Here is a 23,920-nt window from a genome sequence, read left to right on the forward strand (position 1 = left end):
GTGCTTTAAAATACTCATTTATTTTGCCAACAAAATGTATATTTGGACTCACCAAAAGCATGTTTGCAAATCCAAAATACTTAAAGGACATAAAGTGCCTGCATATTACATGAGTGCCTTAAATGTAATCTGTGTCAAAGATGTGAGCCCTGCAATTGAAGAACTTGTTTATTATTAGGTTAAGCCAGCAGGCATGGCAGCCTCGTCTGTGTTGAGGGCAGACGTAACACTAGTCACATGGCTGTTGTGGGCGGTCGTGGTTTATAGGGAAGTAGAAGACAGGGGAGTCCTGTGGACAGGGGTGCCCAGGAAAGGTGTGCCAGAGCTGGGTAGGTTCTGGTTCAGCTCCCTGGTCCTCTTCGTGATGACATCCAAGGGTGAGGTTTTGAGACAGAGGGATCTTCACCTGGACCAATACTTCTCGTCCCTGAGGGAAGTGATGGGGGATTCCATTTACATGCCCACAAATAAACAGTTTCTCTACATCTGCAAAATCTTGGAAGCATCAGTGCCACTGCCAAATTACACCAAAGGCAAACAGAACTCTCAAGTGGTGATAATGTGTGGTTTGGTACAATACTACAGTGACTCTAGCTTGGTCCCAGGTTTGTTTTTGCACTTGCCTACTCCAAAAAGTTTGGCATGACACTTGAGTGACAAGGAGCTGGCATGATGGAGCAGACAGGCTATGGATTCTTACCGAGCTCTTAGCTTACCTTTTCATCATTTATACACTGAATCTGGACATCGGGGTCATCTCCAATGACTGGGGCCAGAGCATGGTTGACTTTATCGTACTGAACAGATGGCAGAACAATGCAGTAACTGAATTCAAGTTTCATCCTACTTCCCCATGTAAACTTAAGTTCAATGTTAATTGCCTTTTTTGTCATAAATAGGAAATTATTTGTCATGTTCTCAGGGTTTCTGTTTCTGATCTCAACCAAACAAGTTCACTTAAGTGGTTCTATTTTATAAGATCCTACTGAAAACCATTCTGCAAAAACACAATAATAGATAATTGAATTATTGCCTTCATATCCTTATTTGGATGTAGTGTCTCAGTCTGTACATCCAAATAATGGCACATGAAAAGCATTGTAATTTAGCTTCTGTAAACACCACAATGCATGCCTATAGCTGTCTCTTAACAATTCCCCAAGGTGATAGTGACTACCTACTGGATAAGACTGGTTACAGGAGGGCTTTATGCCTGCGTCCTCCAAGGCTCTGAATAACAGGTGGAGAACAGGTAGCTTAGCCAGGATAAAAGCCGTCAAGAGGTTTGACTATGTGTAATGGTGAAACAGGCAGGTTAGGTTTGTGAATGTGAACAGTGGGGCTGACCGGTCAATATCGAAGCGCCCGCGTAGTTTCAGACATATCTGGAAGTAACGCAAGGGAGAGTTCATGCCCTCCACACAAGCAGCACAAGAGCCATGTTTGATCCATTCATCTTTCCTGTTGGAGAAACACAGGGACATTCAGTGACACGCTCTGCTATGCAGCTGTAACACATTTTATTCTGCAAACCGGAATACAGTAATAACTTTTATTCTGTGGGGACCTCTGAACCTTTCCAGTCAATCTAACAGAGAAAATAATGTTGTACAGTACATTTGGAAAGTATTCAGACCCCTTGACTTTTTCCACATTTTGTTATGTTACAGCCTCATTCTAAAATGGATCAAATTATTTTCCCCCTCTTCAATCAACACACAATACCTGATAATGACAAAGCGAAAACATGATTTTAGCAATTTTTGTAAATGTATTTATTTTATTTTTTTACCTTATTTACATAAGTATTCAGACCTTTTGCTATGAGACTCGAAATTGAGCTCAGGTGCATCCTGTTTCCAGTGATCATCCTTGAGATGTTTCAACAACTTGATTGGAGTCCACCTGTGGTAAATTCAATTGGTTGGACATGATTTGGAAAAACACACACCTGTCTATATAAGGTCCCACAGTTGACAGTGCATGTCAGGGCAAAAACCAAGCCATGAGGTCGAAGGAATTGTCCGTAGAGCTCCGAGACAGGATTGTATCAAGGCACAGATCTGGGGAAGGGCACCAAAACATTTATGCAGCATTGAAGGTCCCCAAGAACACAGTGGCCTCCATCATTCTTAAATTGAAGAAGTTTGGAACCACCAAGACTCTTCCTAGAGCTAGCCGCCCAGCCAAACTGATCAATCGAGTGAAAAGGGCCTTGGTCAGGGAGGTGACCAAGAACCCGATGGTCACTTTGACAGAGCTCCAGAGTTCCTCTGTGGAGATGGGAGAACTTTCCAGATGGCCAACCATCTCTGCAGCACTCCACCAATCAGGGCTTTATGGTGGGTAGAGTGGTCAGACAAGCCACTAAAGGACTCAGACCATGAGAAACAAGATTCTCTGATGATGAAACCAAGATAGAATTCTTTGGCCTGAATGCCAAGTGTCACATCTGGAGGAAACCTGGCACCATCCCTACGGTGAAGCATGGTAATGGCAGCATCATGCTGGGCGGATGTTTATCAGGGACTGCGAGACTAGTCAGGATTGAGGGAAAGATGAACAGAGCAAAGTACAGAGATATCCTTGATGAAAACCTGCTCCAGAGTGCTCAGGACCTCAGACTGGGGTGAAGGTTCACCTTCCAATGGGACAATGACCCTGAGCACACAGCCAAGACAACGCAGGAGTGGCATCGGGACAAGTCTCTGAATGTCCTTGAGTGGACCAGCCAGTGCCTGGACCTGAACCGATTTAATATCTCTGGAGAGACCTGAAAATAGCTGTGCAGCGACACTCCCCATCCAACCTGACAGAGCTTGAGAGGATTTGCAGAGAAGAATGGGGGAAACTCCCCAAATACAGGTGTGCCAAGCTTGTAGCGTCATACCCAAGAAGACTCGAGGCTGTAATCGCTGCCAAAGGTGCTTCAGCCAAGTACTGAGTAAAGCGTCTGAATACTTATGTAAATGTGATCTTTTTTTTCTTTTTTTTAATACACTAACACACCTGTTAGTGCTTTATCATTATGGGGTATTGTGTGTAGATTGATGAGGGGGAGGGGAACAATTTAATCAATTTTAGAATAAGGGTGTAACGTAACAAAATGTGGAAAAAGTGAAGGGGTCTGAATCATTTCTGAATGCACTGTATATTAGAGATGGTGGAACAGGTAGTGTAAAGGTTGAAGAAACAAATTTGGTAAGTAGACCTTTTACCTGGGTTTGGGGTACGTTTGAATTAAAGCCAGTCATTTCAGGAAGGAAACTGACATTCCAATTCAATAATTTAAAAAAAGGCAATTTCTTTTTAATGACTTCTCGATAAACTGAAAAGGAGAAGCTTTTTATGTGAAAAATGTACTTCCATTGAAAATTGACCCCCATTCTGCCTCTTACCAGAAGAGAAAACTGGATTGGGTCTTGAGTAGGGATGGCCAAAGTTGAGAGAGTTCGGGGTCCAGCTCCTGAAAGAAAGAGGAATGTCTTCTGAACACACAGATTCTTCATTGTCCTTCGATGGTGACTGTAACCAGAGACATGTTTTACCTTGAGGTCAGAGTGGAATATTGGCCAGCAGGAACAACATGTATGAGCTTTCGAAGGCCTAGGTCAAAAATTGAAAAATGATCAGATATGAATTGTCATTCTCATTCAGTTTATTAAGGTCAGTCAAAAGGTTTTATTCTGATGGGGAATGACAAAAATGAATGGGTATATATAATTCATTTAAACTCCAAACGTTTGTATTTATACCATAGTCCATGGATAGTCCACGTCTGGATGTTTGGAGGTATTCTGCATTGTGATGAATTCTTTAGACCCTGTGCAGAGTTAGATTGAGTTAGAATAACAAGAATGGGTGATTGACGACGATGAGGATGATGAAGTACTATGGAGAAGTGGTTGAACTCACCAAACAGAAACTCCCAGGCCACTGCAGAGTAAACTTCAAACACTGCCATGTACAGAACCTGGGAGAGATAGAAGGATTCTGTATTCTCATGCCCAAGACTATTTAATATTTCAACATAACAGTACATCACACTCACGATAGAGGCACATTTAGGCTGGGTTTCTGTACAGCACTTTGTGACATCAGCTGATGTAAGAAGGGCTTTATAAATTGATTTGATTGACATGCAACTATGCTTGTCCCAAAAGACAGTATTATAGTCAAAAATTAACAATGTACTATAGAAGTTGAAAATAACTCAACTTAAATGGAGAAGTCCAACTTCTGCACTTGATCGATCTACATTCAACTGTTGGATTGAAGTATTTACAACGCAAGATCCCAATCTTACTTTTCCTGCTGGTCTGCTGTCCAGTGGTCAGACTCCATGGTGACGGTAAGGARAGTCAGCAAGGCCACCATGAGCAGCACTGGTGAAAGCATATTGATGCTAGTCTAGGAGTGTGTGACCTAAATATATTGGCTACAATTGCATGTGAAAAAAAGTGTGAAGTATGTTGTTCTCATAAACACTAAAGAAACTGCCTACCTAGTCAATTCACAGAAATGTCATAACAAATGATGTGCTAACATCTTGTGTTAGATGCCAGTTGAAGAGGTATCGTACATTTCACAGGTGCATGCCTTACTGTTGAGTCAGGGCTTGTCTACACTTTGCTAAATCTTACTATCTTTGTTTACGTCTCTAACTACAAACAAGTACAGCTAGAGCCATACACGTATGCCTATAAACACCAACAACATGTGCACAAGCCCTATAGAACAACTATAACAAATGTGTTTTGAGACTTACCAGAGAGAGTGGATGATCATGTGTGACTGATCTATAACGACAGTTCCCTGCTAATAAAAAATGCTACACCAAAACTCTCTGTTTGCCTGATCTCATGATCACAGCTGGGGAGAGGTGAGACAACAGACTCTGTTCCTCTTTCTGAGGACCTCAACACAGAAATGAAACTAAGAGTGTCTAGTTTTGAGACTCTTCTAGAATATTATTCACACAACTGGAAGATGGATGGTGTGCACTGAAAGCAAGTGAATACATTAGAATGATGCAAATACAGGAATGAGATCACCTAAGTACAAACTGTCAATGAGCAGCATACATTTTGCCCATAAAGAATTTCATTTGAATTAAAATAAACATATGTATATTTAATGATGTGTGAGAGCAGAAATCAATGTGAACAACGGCTACCAAAGAAGCAATTGTAGACCATTGGTGGGAAGGCTTGAGCAGAGTTTGGTCTCTCCTGGTGACCATAGTTTGGCTGGCATTCAGAAATGCTGCAATATGTGACTGCGCCCTTGAACAGGCCACAGCTAGACAAGCAGCAAGAGGCTTCACACTGAGTACAACCTCCACCATGAATCACCTACTGGTAAAAAATAACAATTTTTCCAAATGTTTCTGTTCTCTCTGCTGCCAGTAGTAATCTGAATCATATAAAGAGTTAAAATATTARTAATAGATTCTTGGATCTTATTTGGAAAGAGAACAGTTGGACTGACCTTTGTACAGCCTTTTATTAATGTGGAGAGTAGAAGGCAAAATCTGTAGTGATATCTGTTTTCCTGATTACTTGTTGCTAAGTATCAAATAAATAAAAACAGTCCAGTATGTGTGGGGGATAAGTTAGACAGACTATGGCCTCAAATAACCTGTTGCGGGCCTCGTCTCTGCCCCGGTGGTCGACTGAGAGTAAGGCCAGCATATAAGCCACTTTAGATAGTTAAACAAGAAGGGTGGTCCCAGAAGATTCTGATGTCATTCTAGAGAAATGCAGTTACAGAGATATATTACTATCTGTCTAGATGATCTCTCTGTGAGGTCGTATTGGACTCATATTGTCATTCAGATGAAAATGTAATACAAACTGGGTCTTATTGATCTTTTAAAATATGTAGTTTACAGGCTCCTTCTGAGAGGTCATATCCCTCTCACTTCTCGGCGAGGTGGAAAAATGCGATGGTATATTAGTCTTGTATATTTTTATTGATTCACATTTCCTATCGGTCCTTTATGATTTCTCTAAGCAAACTGTGCCGTGTCCACATATAGCTTCCACATACGTACGCACACACGTATACACACACATGGAATTCAGTCCAAGGGGAAGGGTTTAATGTTCCTCTCTCCCTCCAAAATATGTAATCTAATTGGTTGATGTCACAGGTTGAGTGGCAGTCATTGGCTGGCAGCAATGCCAGTTCTCGCCCTGCTGGTTCAGGCCCCCAATTTGACCTTGGTAGATATTACACTGTGGCACAGTTTTCTTAAAGGGACAGAACCCAAGTCAATACAAGTATACGAAATGGTCTTCAATGAAATGGAAAGGTTTTTMCCTGTGATAGTAAAAAGTAGTAAGAGATTGACCTCACAGAGAATGTTTACGTGATACCAAGATCAATAGATTGAAAACTTGAAAAGAGATGACTTTCTTTCAGAACACATGTCCCCAGTGATGAAATAGTCCTGTTATAATGAATAAACATAATGGGTCGGAACAAATGGTATGGGTTGACCCTGATTTTCAACAGATTATCTATTTGACAATAATGGTTAAATACCGGTATGCACTTGACAGTGTCCTTTTACAGAATATCGAAAGAATTTCGGTCTGATTTCATATTTCATTAGGAGTGACAGATTATCTGTCAAAGGAAGTTGAATCTCTACCTTGTTTACAGAGAAGGCTTTTGGTTGGTTTTTGTATCTTGGAGGATGTTGATTTAATCAAGCATATTTGATGTCTAGCATCACTTTGGACGGAAAGCGTATCTAAGATGCCAAAATTGTATATTCACTCAGAAGGTCTAAAACATAGTGAAGAAGGTGATACACACTTCAAAGTCTGTGTAATTTTCCCCCTGCATGCTGTTGAAAGAAAAGAAAAAGGAACGTTTGCGACTGTCTCATTTTTCGGTGTATGCAAACCACTCAAAATGTCTAAAACAGTTAGAAGGGGGTACTTCCTCTCATAACCAAGACTGTATACTATTTCAACAGAGAGGGAAGTAAGAGTAACCCAAAGATTATTCCATAGCTCTTTCCTCTTACAAGAAACAACAGGCTAGTATCACATCCCTCTTAAAGTGAAAGGAGAAAAACAGGTGTTGAATCGAAAAGGTAAATGCTATTATCAAATGATTTATTCTACTAGAAACACTATGAAAACAGCACCTAGCCTCAGCCGCTCAGTCAGCATGTCCCATCAAGAATCCAACCAATTTGTTTTGCACATTTGGCCGTAAGGGATGCAAAGGAATGTTTTGGTATAAACCCTGTATTTTCAATCTAGCTTTCACATCCTTTGCTGGCACGGGGTAACATGGGTGATTTTGTGACTGTGGGGTCCTTTCAGAAGCTGCCCCGGCTGGCTACCAGAGCTTTCAGCACAACAACCAAACAGATGAAGAACAAGGTGCCAGATCATCAGAAGATATTCCAGGTGAGCATGACATCGTTAGGACACCTGGATGAGAAACAATCCCAAACTAAGAAAACCAGAGGCGTCTTAATAACAGTGAATTTAGATTTTTATTGGCAGTCAACAAGATGTGATTTTGACAGCACAACGTTCATCAGTGTCTGCAGAACATGTTTAATCAAGTACTTTAGAGAAACATTGACCTGATTGGGATCTACTGTATGTGTCKTGTTGCAAGCGTGATGAATTGCCTGAGATCCACCGTTGTTGGTTGGCACCTCAGAGGGGTGTTCAGTTCTTCAGATTAATGGTCTGGAATGCAATTCAGTCTGGTTTTATCATCACATATCACAAAGTTATTTTTGGCTTACAATAAAAGCCTCCAATGATTCATGATCATGAATAGGTATTTGAACCCTAACTTTGGTTGCAGGCGGACAACGGCTTGCCAGTCCACATCAAGGGAGGGACCACTGATGTCCTTCTCTACCGTCTAACAATGACCATCACCCTCGCAGGTACATGTTACAGTCCTCCGTCAACGCACTCTGTACATTTGGAGTATTGTGGTGCTGGTTTTCTATGCCGTATCACATATGTTCTAATCATTGTGTCTTTCTGTTCTTTTTAGGCACTGGATACTCCTTATTCTGGATTCTATGTGCCTGTCAGCCTAAGGGCAAATGAGGAAGCCCTGCTAATGCATGTGTTTATTGTTTGAATCAATTCCACTTTCTGAACTTCTTCTAATGTCATGGTACAATTTCTGTACAGAATAAATCTCTCCGTTATGCCTCTGTCTCAAGGAAAGCCTGAATGTCAGTGTGTGTAAATGTCAACCACTTAAGAAATATTTCCCTCTATCGCCCATGTGTTAATTCCCTTAACCTCATTGAAAATATCTATTCCTGCCACTCCGTGTTCAATCAGAGAAATTATAAGGAACATTTCACAGGGAACAAGCTTTYGAAATATCCCTGTGTTACATGGCCGTAGATAGCAACAAGAGGTGTGACTATTTCAATCAGTAACATCAAAAAGCTAAATGTACTGACGCTTGAAATATGAAAATCAGTTGCAAAACAATACTCCACCCACCAACAGSGTTATTTCATTAAGATTCCATGTTTCTGACAAAAAAATGCATAGATTTGAGAAATACATTTTGGCACACATTAGGTCAATGCTATCCAGTCAGTCACAATCAGACCCTTTCATAACTCAGGGTCAAAATGTAGACATTAGTTTTGTTGGACTATCATTCTCTCTAAATCAAATCTATTGAATCACAATTATAGCCAAGCTTAAGTTTCATGGCCTTTTCTCCTCATAAGCAACTCAGTATATTAATGATATCATTTACAAAAATATTTATTTGTAGAAATATTGTATCACTTTCATAGACATATGTATAGTTCTCATGTTCAGTGTAATTAATCAACGACTGCTACATCTAGAGACGTATTACAGTCAAGTCTTACAAGGAAGAGTGACCTTCAAGTATCAGTTTCCCTTCATTAAAGCTTATGTTTGCCCTTGTAAAAACGAACCCAATTTAAAATGTAGGTTCTGCAACAACAACAAATTATTAAATTACATTTTACTGTATTATATAAAAGCAGTTACTATGTAATTATACATTAGGCCTATAGTGCAGTTATACTTTGGAACATGATCCCCATACTCCAGTATACAGTAAACATATTAAGATACAGCATATTAGTCAGTCATTTAAGGTATTTAGTCATCCAGATAAAAGAATCAGTAATATTTCCCTGCAGAAGCCTTGTTTTTACCATGGAGGGATGAGTAGACACAAAGTGGGCTACATCTCTGAACGGTCAGTTGACCTAATGCAACCACTCTAGCTAGCGCAGGAAGCGAATGCTCATCTTGTGGTCGATGTTTACCTTCTCCAGGGACTGTAGGGAAAAAGAAAAGCCAAAGATAGACCGACGAATGGTGGAATTGGTATATTACATCACAATCAAATACAGCATTATGCAGCCACTGAATATGAGAGGAGGCGCAAAATACTGTCATCGTACAACGTACGGTATGCCGTTTGACTACAGAAATGGCCAACATAATTTTCTATATGTATGACTTAGTATTCTGGGTGCACTGTGCTGCAATGGCCCATGTTGATATCTCATTGTTAGAGCGCTTCCCGGTGGTACCTTGCGGAACTCCTCAAAGGAGATGGCATCATCCTTGTCCAGATCAGCCTCCTGGATGGTGCGGTCGGCAATGCTCTCAAGCTGCTCCTCCGTCACCTGCATCTCCAGCATGGACCGCAGCACCTGTACATCCCAAACCCATTGACGAATGGGCTTCATTCTATAGGTCCCTCAAATTCAAATCCCGACCTTGAAGCCAGTTCCACTGCTTGTTTTATTGTTCCCCTCTAATCAGGGACTGATTTAGACCTGGGACAACCGGTGGGTGCAATTCATTATCAGGTAGAACAGAAAACCAGCAGGATCCGGACCTCGTAGTGTAAGATTTGAATACCTTTGGTATAGGGTGTAGGCATTTTAGCCATCAATTGCAGGGACATACAAGACCTGGTTTACAACAGAGAAACAATTTGCATCACTAACCATTGGTGGTATATTGTGTTGCTCACCATACAGAGTATAATTGTCAGTAAAGCCAACAGTTATTACAGACCTGTAGAAGCTCTGCTCTGGAGATTTTGCCATCCTTGTCCTGGTCATATAGTTGGAAAGCAACTGAAAGGAAAGAGAAAAATCAGGGCAGAACTGACTGAGTTGAATTTGATTGCTAAAATCTATTTTGAGTCAACAACAACAAAAAATATCTGCCAGAGGACTCACACTTGACTTTACTGGTCCTACTGTTGACAGGTTCAGGCATACTGGGATCTTTGGGACGTTTTTTGTCCGCAGGCCAGAAGTGGGCCAGGATCCTCACAAAGGAGTGGAAGTCCACCGTTTCCTGTCTGAGAGAGATATTATTTTAAGACCAGAACCCGCTTACATTCCAAAAGTACAGGGTACATGGACATTTTATAAAAATATAAATAAATTGGTGCACAGAATCAACTGAATTTGAATAAATATTTAGTCTTGTTGATTGTGCTCTCTGTTGTTTTAAGGAGACCTACAAAAAGAATGGACTTTTTTATTACAGCGAAGATTGACATTAACCTTCACCTTACCATTTCATTAGTGAGGTTATCAAGTCAGTAATGTTACTCAAACCTGCAAGAAATGTTGTTCTATACCCTGGAGAGAAGAAAGCCCCAATGATCCGATCCCCAATGGGGTTCATCGCCAACCTATTAATGGCTCCAAAGTCCTGTGGGCTTCACAGTAATGGGGATAAAACAAAGACAAGACATTCAGACATAAGTTATTCTGAAATGCACTGTTTTAGTCAACTCCATAAAGCTGACATGGTCCCACCACTTACCGGAGAAGGCCGGTCTTCTCCTTGTCCAATGCTTCGAAACGGTCATAAAGTCGAACAATGTGTGCAGGGGTGACTATGATAAAGAGAAAACAAGAGAACCATAGATTCATGCTATTAGTAATGGGGCAGGACAGTGGCACACCAAATAATTTAATCAATATATGCAATAACCATATAGAGGCCAGTTCATTGCTCTGGATACCACTCAAGCAAACACTCCATGAATTATTCAAGCATTTATAAAAGTAGCCTAAAGGCCAAATTATGAATTTTCCTACAACTTCTCAAAGCCATATGTATTTGTCAATATAACTCTCTGTTCAAAGCTTAGACATCCAATACTGTATTTGGTTGGGTAAGACGCATACGTATTTTGGTCAGCCAAAGTTGCGCGCGCAGTTTGCGCACCTGTCAAGCATCAATTATATGGTTGCAAAAGCGATTAATAATTTGCACACATTTCAACATATCTGCGCTTTAAAACTTTGATGAAAAAATACAACAGAAGCAAAAGAAAAACTGAGCTCCATACAGCTGTCACAATAACATCTATAATGAAATCCGTTATACGCCCACTCAAAGATTTGTCTTCGAATTTGGCATAAACTATGAAGTCATTGTATAATCATGACAATCTCAATACAATTTTTATAGTAGCCTAAATTACAGTCCTACCCATCGGAGAACTTACAACCCGTTTCTTGCATTAATTCTTCGACGTTTGGAATTTTTGACAGGGTGGAGTTTGTCGAGCCCATTTCCACAGAAAACAAAATCTGTTTCACTCGATAAATAAACGTCAGGTCCCGGAACTTCAAATTTTCCTGTTAACTTCCCATTGCCTATTGTTTAGAAATGATAAACGAGTGTAGCTATGAAATAAACGTTAATATCCTCGACTAGAGCAAGGGTTTATTGAACGTCAAGTCAGGCAGTTCAGGGCTAATGACAGACATCATATCTACCCAACGGCAGTTAAACCAAGGGGTTCAAATGACCAATGGGGTCGTGATTTATATGTTTTCAAGAACACACATTCAAAGTCAAAGTCTGTTCCTACAACAGATCTCCAAGAATGATATAGAATTTTATCAATAGCCTGGATATACTATCCAACATGGATAGCATTATATATAGCAAAGTGGATCTTTGATTAATATATTTGCATTATAGCTATATATTTTAAACGTAACCTTTATTTAACTAGGCAAGTCAGTTAAGAACAAATTCTTTGTTCTTGGCCAATTGTGCGCCGCCCTATGAGACTCCCAATCACGGCCGGTTGTGATACAGCCTGGAATCAAACCAGGGTCTGTAGTGACACCTCTTGCACTGAGATGCAGCACATTAGACCGCTGCGCCACTCGGGAGCCCTTATATCATCCCTAATAGCTTGCTACCAACACTAATCCATTACATAATGGAATCTTTAACCTAATGATTATAATAGGCTACTAGCCTGTATGCTCCTGAGTAGCCTGACCATCACTATACTGTCCAATACAATGTATTACATGCAAATCAAACATGCTTTGCAGACGTTGTTATAGTGGTCCTTTGACACTAGATGGCACCATCCCTTTCAGATAGCAAGGAAACAGATGCTACTCCTTAGTAGGACAACGTGTGCATTGTGAGTAGTCTAGTTATAGTATGGGTCAGCTCTGACCGTTGTCAGCTATCAGTTGGAAAGCTGGTTTGTGTATCATGAGTCAGTGAACTGCTCTGCATTTCCTGCATACTACTTTTTCAAAACCGTTATTAGATAATAGTCCATGGGACTCAAAAACTGTTCCTTCTGAGAGAACCTGGTGCTATAAAATCCCGATCTACAATGGTGTTCAAAATTATTCATATTTATATAACTTCTAGGCAACAGGTTTCCACATCAACAAAATTAAGGGTCTTTCTCTTCATCAACAAAAACATACAATTTGTGCATTCTGGATTCTTGCTCCCGAGTGGCGCAGCGGTCTAAGGCACTGCATCTCAGTGCTAGAGGTGTCACTACAGACCCTGGTTTGATTCCAGGCTGTATCACAACCGGCCGTGATTGGGAGTCTCATAGGGCGGCGCACAATTGGCCCAGCGTCGTCTTGCCTAGTTCAATAAAGGATAAATAAAAATAGCTGATCATTTGTTAGCAACAGTTTTAATTTGTTTACATTACTGGCAGCTGTGATGCTTGCCTTGCTCATGTATTTAAATAGCCCAAGACTTGAATCATTCTCTTTGCTGACCTTTACTTTTGAACCATTTGTGGGCTAGAAAGATTGCTGKCAACAACAAGAACATTTTAGTAGGCCTACTCACACCAAATGTCAACACTAATAACAAAACAAATCAATGCCTTTTTTCTGTCCACAAACATCTATCATAAATAAATATGTGTCCTTTGTAGCTGAATCATGCTTTTCTGGAAAAGAAAGGCATTTATAGGGCTGGATATGCAATGTGGTGTGTCTCACATGAAATAGACGTCAAACCCACCCACTCCGCTGCTGCTGTCATGCCCCAAACATAGTTTGGTATAATAATTCAGGTCACCTTCATTCAACCAAATAGTAGAGTAATAACACAAGTAAATATGAGCGATGTAACCAGGACGACTGACAAGATGTGATTGTCAAGCCCAGGGCTCCATGCCAAGGCAGCCAGACAGAAAATACCTCAGCCCTCATGATCACACACCCAAGTGCCAAAGAGAGACATTAGCAAGCTGCTCCCCATGTCTTGTTCTATCGTTAGTTGTTAACATACACCATATGTGGCGAGTCACTCACTCAGGAGCCACAGCACTAAGACACACTGGATGGAGCTGGACATTCCTTCCATATCGGAATTTACAGAGAGTTAGGAAGTACGAGTGACAGAGTGGTCCAATCAGTGCTCTCCGCTCAACGAGAGTGAGAAAGCTAGTGTTTTTCCTCTCCTTTGTTCAATTCCTCATTGGTGGCAGAGGTGAACATGCAGGGTGGTTCACTAGATGTTAACACGTCTGTCTCCTCCAGACTAGACACGCACGCACACACACACACACACACAAGCACGCACAAAGAAGAAGTCAGACTCAAATTTAGCACAGTGTGCTGCTGTATAACATGCCTCAGATTGAGTCCTGGGCTTATAAAAATGTTATTATTATTGTTACACAAGTAAGCAGCCTCTACATATGGCAGGCTCTTCATTTTTAAGAGCTGGAATTTTTCCCAGATAACATCTCCCTTTTCACCACTTACAGTTTGTTTATCTTAATGGAGACCAGTAACTCAGAGCCCCCATTACTTTTTTCTCTCCCTATCAGATGTTGAACTATGTACAGTAATAAATCAAGAGTATTTCAAACGGCCAAAGGAGTGAGTTGCCTTCAGTATAACTTTGCAGAATCAAGAAAAGTTGTGTTGACCTAGCTGTAGTACAGTAAACTGAGCAGTCTGGACTCTTGACAGGCATGCATTGTTCTGTGCTGATAGTCGTTTACCACCGTATTTATAGATTCTTTCACAATGTTTATTCTATGATAGGAGATGATTCGATGTTTGTCTTTCATTTCTGTTCTATATTTCTTCTTTCCTATAATCCACACCTTTTGAATCTCACTTTCTGATACCAGCCAGCGAAGTGAAACTATCTAGGCTCTTAGGTTCCGTTTCATGACATGTGCCACGGGTCACTGACAAGGTGACACAACACAAAGATTCAAATTTATTCCAGCCGTCTAGAAGTCACCCATGGGGAACTTTGTTTGGCCATTTGTTGCGTTTAACCTTCAAATTAATTAAGACGAATGGCTCTTTAATGGGCAAGGAATAACCAACAAGACAGGCTTTGATTGGAACCTGTCTGTCCAAAGCAACTTCTAACTGCAGAGAACAGATTAACAGAACAAGAGAGCATGACCGTGAAAAAAATAAAAAGATAAAAGCGGACTGAGGAAAGCCCACCTCTCTCGTTTTGAGTAATTTCCACAAACTTTCTATCGGGGCGGTTTTGTCCTTGGTGCCACAAGCAATGAAAGTGAAAGCATGTCAGAGACTTGGTTGGGCAGTGCGCCAATTGGGTGAGAATGAAGCTTTGCTGGCTATTTGAACTTTGACCCCGCTCTGCCATGGATGATAAAAGACTTGTAAACACCATCCCCAGTCTGAGTGAATGGGAAGGTCAACCGTGTTCCATTCATCTCAAACTAAAGGCACCACAGGCAGAGAGCCCTCTCAGTCTGTCTGAACTGGAAAACTAGAACATTTTCAATTGTCCTGTATGTCATGGCAGGTTAAGCATAGACATTATGCAGGAAAAACAGGAAGCGCAGTTCAACGTTTAGTGTCATACCAGGTTGTCTGCCAGTTGTCTTCTTTACACCCCCTGCATTTCCTGAGAATTGAATAACAATGAGAAAAATACCTCACAGTTAAAAATCAATATGTCTAAATTACAGGCTACCCCTTGATTAACCAAAATCAATAGCCAATATTAATATGGGTAAATAATAATGCATTATGCAAGAGGATGGCGCTCCACCAGGGTGCTCCACATCCTTTCCCTCTGTTGGTGGTCCTTGCTGGTGCCCTCACACATCTAGGCGCCATCCTTGGCCAACTCCCGCCATGCAACTTGAGCAGGGGACACCCGCTACGTCTCAAGTATGCTCAGCCGCAAACTGGGTCAATTAACCGTGGCTGGAGAGGGAGTCTGTTGACCTGTCTGTCTCCCCCCTCGTCTGTGCGGCTGGGACTGGGGCTGGGGCTGGGTGGGGGAGTGACTTGGAGCTGAGGAAGGGGTGTCCTGCTGGGCTGGGGCAGGCTGATAATGAAGGGAGAACATTCCGGGCCAGCGGAGTGCAGGAGAGACCAGACTCAATGCGACAGACACAGGAAATAACAGTGAGCGGGTGACGCTCTGCTACAACTACCTATCTCCAAAACCTCACCTCAGACACATCAGGGCCTTGTCTAAACAAGATTCCCTTTTACTTTCTTTACTTGAGGCCACACTCCAAGGTCACCAGGATACAGAGTACACTCCAAGGCCACCAGGATACAGAGCACACTCCAAGGCCACCAGGATACAGAGCACACTCCAAGGCCACCAGGATACAGACCGCACTCCAAGGCCACCAGGGTACAGACCACACTCCAAGGCCACCAGGATACAGACCACACTCCAAGGCCACCAGGATACAGACCACACTCCAAGGCCACCAGGATACAGACCGCAACTCCAGGCACCAGGATACAGAGACACTCCAAGGCCACCAGGATACAGAGCACACTCCAAGGCCACCAGGTACAGAGCACACTCCAAGGCCACCAGGATACAGACGCACACTCCAGGCACCAGGATACAGACCACACTCCAAGGCCACCAGGATGCAGACCACACTCCAAGGCCACCAGGATACAGACTACACTCCAGGGCCACCAGGATGCAAACCACACTCCAGGGCCACCAGGATACGGAGCACACTCCAAAACCACAACCATAACACACCATAACGATCCACCAGCTTGTCTCGGGACAGCATATCTAAACTACAATTTACAACAAACTAAATCCAAAACCCCATCCACCATCCTGAGGCCCATCAGACACCACCCTGTCCCCACAATGCACTGAGCAGTTCTGGCTAATTAATATTGCCATCCAGATGAAAAGGCAGCCATGGGAGGCACGAGTTGAGGCCGGGGGGTTCCTGGGGCTTGTAAGGAGACAACCCCCCCCCGCCCCACCTCCCTCAGCTAATGATTAAGGTTTCATCTAACAGAAGGGAGCTAAATGGAATGGTAGAGGGGCGCTGGGGCCACCAGGTGGGCAGGGAGGTGGCTCTCCAGGACCCAGGACTGGGACCCTGGGTGTTGAACACTGTGGAAGCCCTTTTAATCAAGACATGCCCTGGAGCATGGCCCATCTGTGACAGACAGGGCCCTCACTGAGGGGAGAGAAGAAGAGAGGAGAGGGAAGGAGAGGAGGAGAGAAGAGAGGAGAAAAGGAAGAGAGAAAGGGGAGATGAGGAAAGGAGAAGAAAGGTGAGAGGAGAGGAGGCAAGGAGAGGAGGAAAGTCCTTGAAGTGGTTGTGAGAGAGGCGCTGCTGGGGAGGGGGTTGGGCAAGGTTGCTTGGTTACACTAATTTCCCAGTTTGAAGAAGTTTCTCTCCCCTGTGCCAAACGATGGATTATAAATCGACTCCTCCTTCCTCAACACAAACGCACCTCAAAGTCAAAGTGCTTAACATAACTGTGACGTGTACAAACCCAGCTACCCCCTCTCTGAGGGGACGGTTCAGTGCCAGGCTGAGATTCCTCTTCTCATTTGGAAGTTGGCGCTTAAAAAGTGTTAAAGAAACTGATGCATAATAGAGCTGAGGAGAGAACAATACGGAGCGGGCTCCTTGCTTGCCACGCTGACAGATGGCGGGGGAGGAGAACGTTTCTTGGAATAGGACCAGCTCTTAATTACTGAGCGTCTGAATGGAAGACGCTCGGCTCATTAGTGAGGAGCAGGCTGACATGGACTCTCCCCGCGCTGCGCTGGGGGCTGACAGCCCTGCCCTGACCCTAATTGCGCAAATTGCTGGAGCACCGTCACTGCCAACCCACCTCCCCACCACCACACTGGCCTACTGCAGAACGGGAGGTGTGTGTTGGAAGATGGGGGGGGGGGGGGGGGAGTTATGGGTGGAGTTATGCCCTTGTTTCCCCACAGGAATCAAGCCCTGGAGAAAAAGAGACGTTACGGAAAGTGATTGACCCTCAACTTATGTAACTTTAGGCCTTGAGTGTGGGATACTACTGGGTCAAAGAAGAGACAATATTGGATAAATGAGTTACGTTTGGAACCCAATGGGAGAGACAGCAAAAGCTGTGTTGCTCCTATAGTTTTGGTTCAGTCTGTTTAAACCAATGATTTATGCGCACATCATTGGTTTTAACACTGGCTAGCTTTCTGTGGCATGGGTTGTTCTCCACTAAAGGACAAACTAGCGTGCAAAGCCCGTTTCCTTCTGCTTTTCTAATCACTTAATTGTTGTTGTGTGAATAATGTATTAGGCAGGAATGAAACAATCCTCAAAGAGAAGAAAGGCCACTGATCAGCATTGCATCATGTTTAACGTCACTGTAAAACGGCCTCAGACTTCCAGTGATCTATTTCTTTCCAGAAATGTTTCCGGTCTGATTAGGCCCTTTTCCAAGTCAGCCCTCCTCCAAGGGCCAGATTGAATTACTAAACGAATGATCTACTCATCCGTAACCACTACATATCTGAGTAAATAGCATCTGTTCTTCATCCAATACACTGGCATTCCTTGCACTCCGGATAATATCCCATGTCTGGGTGCACCAAGTCAGCACAGTACTGATATTCATGTTTGTTGCTCTCATTTGGATGTCTCAACGTTTCTGTAAATGTTTCAACACATTCTCAAAGACAGGTCCTCAATGTGGCCGAAGAAGCCCCTACAATCCCATCCACATCATTGGGTATTTGTGGTAGCACCTAGCATGTGGCGGACATGGGTTTAGATCTGATGTTGAGCAAAGGTATTTGTCCCTTGATCATAGTACTGGGAAACCACAATGTTCCTTTGTAATGAGTCACACTGTGTATCTATCGTAAATTACACAGGTTTTTCCTGTTTGGGGCTTTTGGACACAATTAACATTGCTTCCACGTCATTTCAATGGATTTATGTTAAACCGATGTGGAACAGACGTTGGATTCACGTCTGTGCCTTGTGGGTGGTGACTGTATGTCAAAGACTTGGTCATATATGTTACTTTTTCTATTTTTCTATGTCAAAAATGCATTTACAGTCACAACTTTGACCATCAAGTCTGGAAAAACCTATACTTAATTTTCAGCAAATATGTAAGCATCGACCAAGTAAACATCGGAGTTAATGGCTTACATATGAATGACAAAGGAGAAGTGTAGGTAGGATTGCATGTACTAGGGTCTGGTTTCAATCCGTAGCACTGAAGAGCTGCTCTACAGGGTGATAGAAGTTAAAGGCAATGTTCCCGCGCTAGCGGAGACTGCGTTCATGGTAAACGCTGCACGTGTCGGCTCAAATCTAAAATGACCTTTACATTTCAATAGTGCGAGAGCGCTGAACATCAGCGATACGGATTGAATCCAGCCATAGGTCTTGATATTTTCTTGAGTTAGTGTATGTGAGTTTCTTATGATTAGGCATCTGACTTGAAGAGGTATACAGTCAGCCACATCTAACAGTGGGAGGCTACCGAAGCCACGAAAACGTACTTCCATAAAGAGGCATGAAAACTTCTCTTCCTTTATCATCTACACATCAACCTGTTTAAAAAAAACAACTGACCTTACGAGAGGGATTTTCCAAGTCCCTTCAGATGAAACTGGTTTCTTTATGTAACGCGCTCCAGTCAGAGCTGTGGTTTACAATAAGTAGTAATTACGGGATACGGTTAGGAATCAAAAAACAAATGTGTTTGCAATGTCTCAGAAGACTAAACAACAACTTCCGGTTTAACTTCCTCTATGACGTCAGCATTGACTCACCAGACTCTTTCCATCTAACAGTGGATGGGGAAAAGGACGAAAGCCCAGGGCAACGGGTGTTAAAACGTTGCTAAAGTGGTGTTGTTGAGGAATGGTTGTCCTGAAGGAACATGTCAGGACTGAAACTGAGACGCTCAGATTTCCTGCCAAGACTTCCTCCTCCAAGGAGAACTCAGACTGTTAAGATATTCTCTAAACAAGCTGCTGAAGGCAACATACTTAACCTAGACCTAATGAATACATTTGGCCACATTAATAAGTAATGTTGTTCCATGTCTGTTTAGTTGTGCCATACTATCATTACCTATGGCACTGTGTAACTATTCAAGCATATCATAGGGATTTCGTTGGACATTTAGTCCTACTTAAACAGGTATACAGTTGAAGTCGGAAGTTTACATACACTTAGGTTGGAGTCATTAAAACTTGTTTTTCAACCATTCCACAAATTTCTTGTTAACAAATTATCGTTTTGGCAAGTCGGTTAGAACYTCTAATTTGTGCATGACACAAGTAATTTATCCAACAATTGTTTACAGACAGATTATTTCACTTATAGTTTGCTGTATCACAATTCCAGTGAGTCAGCAGTTTACATACACTAAGCTGACTCTGCCTTTAAACAGCTTGAGACACTCCAGAAAATGATGTCATGGCTTTAGAAGCTTCTGATAGGCTAATTGACATAATTTGAGTCAATTGGAGGTGTACCTGTGGATGTATTTCAAGACCTACCTTCAAACTCAGTGCCTCTTTGCTTGACATCATGGGAAAATAAATAAATAAATATAAAAAATTGTAGAACTCCACAAGTCTGGTTCATCCTTGGGAGCAATTTCCAAACGCCTGAAGGTACCACGTTCATCTGTACAAGCAATAGTACGCAAYTATAAACACCATGGGACCACGCAGCCGTCATACCGCTCAGGAAGGAGACGCATTCTGTCTCCTAGAGATTAACATACTTTGGTGCGAAAAGTGCAAATCAATCCCAGAACAACAGCAAAGGACCTTGTGAAGATGCTGGAGGAAACAGGTACAAGGTATCTATATCCACAGTAAAACGAGTCCTATATCGACATAATCTGAAAGGCTGCTCAGCAAGGAAGAAGCCACTGCTCCAAAGCCGCCATAGAAAAGCCAGACTACAGTTTGCAACTGCACATGGGGACAAAGATTGTACTTTTTGTAGAAATATCCTTATGTCTGATGAAACAAAAGCAGAACTGTTTGGCCATAATGACCATCGTTATGTTTGGAGGAAAAAGGGGGAGGCTTGCATGCCGAAGAACACCATCCCAACCGTGAAGCACGGGGGTGGCAGCATCATGTGGGGGTGCTTTGCTGCAGGAGGGACTGGTGCACTTCACAAAATAGATGACATCATGAGGCAGGAAAATTATGTAGATATATTGAAGCAACATTTCAAGACATCAGTCAGGAAGTTAAAGCTTGGTCACAAATGAGTCTTCCAAATGGACAATGACCCCAAGCATACTTCCAAAGATGTTTCAAAATGGCTTAAGGACAACAAAGTCAAGGTATTAGAGTGGCCATCACAAACCCCTAACCTCAATCCTATAGAAAATTTGTGGTCAGAACTAAAAAAGCATGTGCGAGCAAGGAGGCCTACAAACCTGACTCAGTTACACCCGCTCTGTCAGCAGGAATGGCCCAAAATTCACCCAACTTATTGTGGGAAGCTTGTGGAAGGCTACCTGAAACGTTTGACCCAAGTTAAACAATTTAAAGGCAATGCTACCAAATACTAATTGAGTGTATGTAAACTTCTGACCCACTGGGAATGTGATGAAAGAAATAAAAGCTGAAATAAATAATTCTCTCTACTATTATTCTGACATTTCACATTCTTAAAATAAAGTGGGGATCCTAACTGACCTAAAACAGGGAATTATTTACTAGGATTAAATGTCAGGGATTGTGAAAAACTGAGTTCTAATGTATTTGGCTAAGGTGTAGGTAAACTACCGACTTCTACTGTATGCAAGCCAGACTTCATGCTAAGCTATAATCCTCTGCATCTCAGTTTCACTATGAGGCTGAATGTTTTCAGTGTGGCATGGTATTTTACCTCCTCGCTATCTTAACAGCTATGTTTATGTCATGTCATGTTTAATGGATATTTACAAGCACAGGGATGCAGTGTCTTTGTCTCACATAGACGATTTCTGGATTTTTACCAAGTTATGAGTCAGCAACACATTACTTCCTGTTTTCTACAATAAGTTACAAATTTGCATTGTGATAAGATCCACTCCCTTCCCTTTTCTGGGAAGACCCTTACAAGTATTGGATTTTCCAGCCACAATGTCAACATAAATGCCCTGCAAGCCATCACAGTCATTACACCACTATTAAAGCTATATGGTGAACCAGATAACTTTGAGGAATATTTGAGTAATATTACAGTATGTAATAATCACCTATTACACATCTATTAAGGATGTTTTAGCATTAATAGATGTAAAATGCCTGTTTTCGCAACCTTTATGCAGTTCATTGACACATGATATAATCAACCTTTACCGACACAGAAAATAAATGCAGCGCTTTGGTGCYATTTCTTCACTGTGACACGCAGGGTAAAGAGAGAATAGCGGAAAGTTAGTAGTACTGTCAGAGAGAAAACTGAGATATCAAGGAGCTCGGTGACAACCCTTCGCCTGTGGGCGATGTCTTTCCAAGGAACAATCTCAATGATGGATGCACTCTAACCTCTATCTCTCCATCTCTGACTGGTTGCATATTGCAGAGGTGTGCTTCTAAAACTCAGGGCTATGTGTGAGCTAGCCGAGAACAGGTGAGGAGATGAAGAACGACGCTTTGAATGGCCATTGGAACAGAAAGGATATTAGGACTTAGTTTGAATGATCATACTGGGTTACATTTCATAACATGCAAGAGGCCATTACGGTACGTGGTTTGGTTTGGTTTGGTATGTCCTCAGCTCTGAAACACACTCCGAACGCCTAAATAGATGATTCCCCTCAGTGGCCATCTATTTCATGACAGCATTTCATGGGAGAAAATCACCAAAGTGTTTGTTTATGCCAAGCCTATCTGGAATTTCTGGATCTTGAAAGTAGAGGCAAGGCGTAGAACAATCAGAGTAATTACAAGGAACTTAACGCTGCTTGATATCAACTCGTAGGGCTTCACTGTTCTCCAAGACCAAAGGGTGAACCAAACAACTTATCATGTCACATCTGACTGTAGCCTATCTAGTCTTATCTGAATATATGCTGTTGTTGTTGTTTTGATACGAACCACTAATTGCAACAACTGTGGAATTTAGATGATTCCCACATTGTCAGAGTTATACTGGTTGAACTATATTTAGAAATATTGTCCTGAGATTCATGATCCACATGGCGATTAGGTATTTAGTTCGTTTTTAAACGCTTGTCATGCCCCATATGCAAAAGTTAAAGAACATTTCATTGCATTAGGCTACTTATATGAATTACCTGGTTTATGTTAGATCAATCGTCAATATCTAATTTATACAGTTGTTATTAACTCAAAAGTTGTTTCTTTACTGCTTGCATACTGTAGGCCTAATTGGCAGAGTAGGTTATATGCCCAAGTTTACGGCCGTGGTTATGCCATAAAGAACTGTTGAGACCAAGGCCACAGGAATACCCAATCCCAAGATCTCGAACATGGAATGTTTTTGAAATATATTGCCCTACCCTACACTTTGTTTAGGATGATTTCTGACACGTGTTATCTTCCTTGTCTATGTGACTCACCTCTGGCACGCGTGGTATGAAGATGTCTTCAACAGAAGTGGTAAATTCACCTTGGCAGCTCCAACACAGCTACACCTCCGACACCTCCAAAACATCAGCTATGTGCATTATTCTACCGAACTACATGACATTTGTTTTAGAGGTGTTCAGAACAAGGTTAAGGGCAGAGAAAGCTTGTTGAACATTAAGAAAACTTTGTTGTAGAGCGTTTAACACAACATCCGGGAAGGGGCCAGCTGAGTATAAGACTGTAACATCTGCATATAAATGGATGAGAGAGCTTGTTGTTGATGTAAATTGAGAAGAGCATGGGGCCTATGTTTGAGCCTTGGTGTACTCCTTTGGTGACAGGCAGTGGCTGAGACAGCAGACGTTCTCAATTTACACACTGCACTCTTTGGGAAAGGTAGTTTGTAAACCATGCCAAAGACCCCTCAGAGACACCAATATTCCTTACCCGACTCACAAGAATGGAATGGTCTACCGTATCAAAAGCTTTGCCAAGTTAATAAAAATAGCAGCACGACATTGCTTAMAATCAAGGGCAATGGTGACATCATTTAGGACCTTTAAGGTTGCAGTGACACATCCATAACCTGAGAGGAAACCAGATTGCATACCAGAGATTACTATAGACATCAAGAAAGCAAGTCAATTGATTATTTACAAGTTTTTCCAACACTTTTGATAAACAGGGCAAGATATAAATTGGTATGTAACAGGATCAGCTTGATCTCCCCCTTTAAATAAAGGACGCACCGTCCG

General features: G+C 42.0%; 3 protein-coding genes across 6 annotated transcripts; 1 reads left to right on the plus strand and 2 right to left on the minus strand.

Annotated features, from left to right (window-relative positions):
• Position 1: 1 nt before the first annotated feature.
• LOC111960514 (ribonuclease T2) lies at positions 2-4,897 on the minus strand. Of its 2 annotated transcripts, none has more exons than XM_023982528.2 (10): positions 4,769-4,897; positions 4,307-4,385; positions 3,916-3,973; positions 3,756-3,823; positions 3,549-3,606; positions 3,399-3,466; positions 1,348-1,461; positions 1,182-1,230; positions 717-797; positions 2-427 (listed from the first exon to the last, which is right to left on the minus strand). In XM_023982528.2, exons 2-10 carry the CDS (start codon positions 4,375-4,377, stop codon positions 230-232), a joined length of 765 nt encoding a protein of 254 aa, XP_023838296.1. In that variant the 5' UTR covers positions 4,378-4,385; positions 4,769-4,897; the 3' UTR covers positions 2-229. The 2 variants fall into 2 exon arrangements, with proteins under 2 accessions (XP_023838296.1, XP_023838295.1); XM_023982527.2 differs by having other exon boundaries at positions 4,307-4,438.
• Positions 4,898-5,251: 354 nt separating this feature from the next.
• Positions 5,252-8,202, plus strand: LOC111960516 (cytochrome c oxidase subunit 7A2, mitochondrial). The gene is made up of 4 exons (XM_023982536.2): positions 5,252-5,360; positions 7,344-7,430; positions 7,843-7,927; positions 8,041-8,202. The coding sequence occupies exons 1-4, from the start codon at positions 5,346-5,348 to the stop codon at positions 8,094-8,096; spliced, it is 243 nt and encodes an 80-aa protein (XP_023838304.1). The 5' UTR covers positions 5,252-5,345; the 3' UTR covers positions 8,097-8,202.
• LOC111960515 (calcineurin B homologous protein 2) lies at positions 7,501-11,816 on the minus strand. 3 transcript variants are annotated; one of them, XM_023982531.2, is made up of 7 exons: positions 11,539-11,816; positions 10,848-10,920; positions 10,660-10,740; positions 10,250-10,374; positions 10,083-10,144; positions 9,590-9,712; positions 7,501-9,331 (listed from the first exon to the last, which is right to left on the minus strand). In XM_023982531.2, exons 1-7 carry the CDS (start codon positions 11,603-11,605, stop codon positions 9,278-9,280), a joined length of 585 nt encoding a protein of 194 aa, XP_023838299.1. In that variant the 5' UTR covers positions 11,606-11,816; the 3' UTR covers positions 7,501-9,277. The 3 variants fall into 3 exon arrangements, with proteins under 3 accessions (XP_023838299.1, XP_023838298.1, XP_023838300.1); XM_023982530.2 differs by having other exon boundaries at positions 7,501-9,712; XM_023982532.2 differs by having other exon boundaries at positions 7,501-9,712; positions 11,523-11,612.
• Positions 11,817-23,920: the final 12,104 nt, after the last annotated feature.

The sequence above is a fragment of the Salvelinus sp. IW2-2015 genome, linkage group LG4p, assembly GCF_002910315.2.
Source record: "Salvelinus sp. IW2-2015 linkage group LG4p, ASM291031v2, whole genome shotgun sequence".
Taxonomy (NCBI): domain Eukaryota; kingdom Metazoa; phylum Chordata; class Actinopteri; order Salmoniformes; family Salmonidae; genus Salvelinus; species Salvelinus sp. IW2-2015.

Bases quoted from the DNA above. Each gene is read 5' to 3' on its own strand.
- LOC111960515 (XM_023982530.2), bottom strand. From the start codon at position 11,605: ATGGGCTCGACAAACTCCACCCTGTCAAAAATTCCAAACGTCGAAGAA. The intron at 10,375-10,659 runs GTATAGAACAAC...TATCTCTCTCAG, and splicing joins GGGGCTTTCTTCTCTCCAGG to ACAGGAAACGGTGGACTTCC. The intron at 9,713-10,082 runs GTCTGTAATAAC...TGGGATGTACAG, and splicing joins CCAGAGCAGAGCTTCTACAG to GTGCTGCGGTCCATGCTGGA.
- LOC111960516 (XM_023982536.2), top strand. The intron at 7,431-7,842 runs GTGAGCATGACA...CTTTGGTTGCAG, and splicing joins ATCATCAGAAGATATTCCAG to GCGGACAACGGCTTGCCAGT. The intron at 7,928-8,040 runs GTACATGTTACA...TGTTCTTTTTAG, and splicing joins AATGACCATCACCCTCGCAG to GCACTGGATACTCCTTATTC.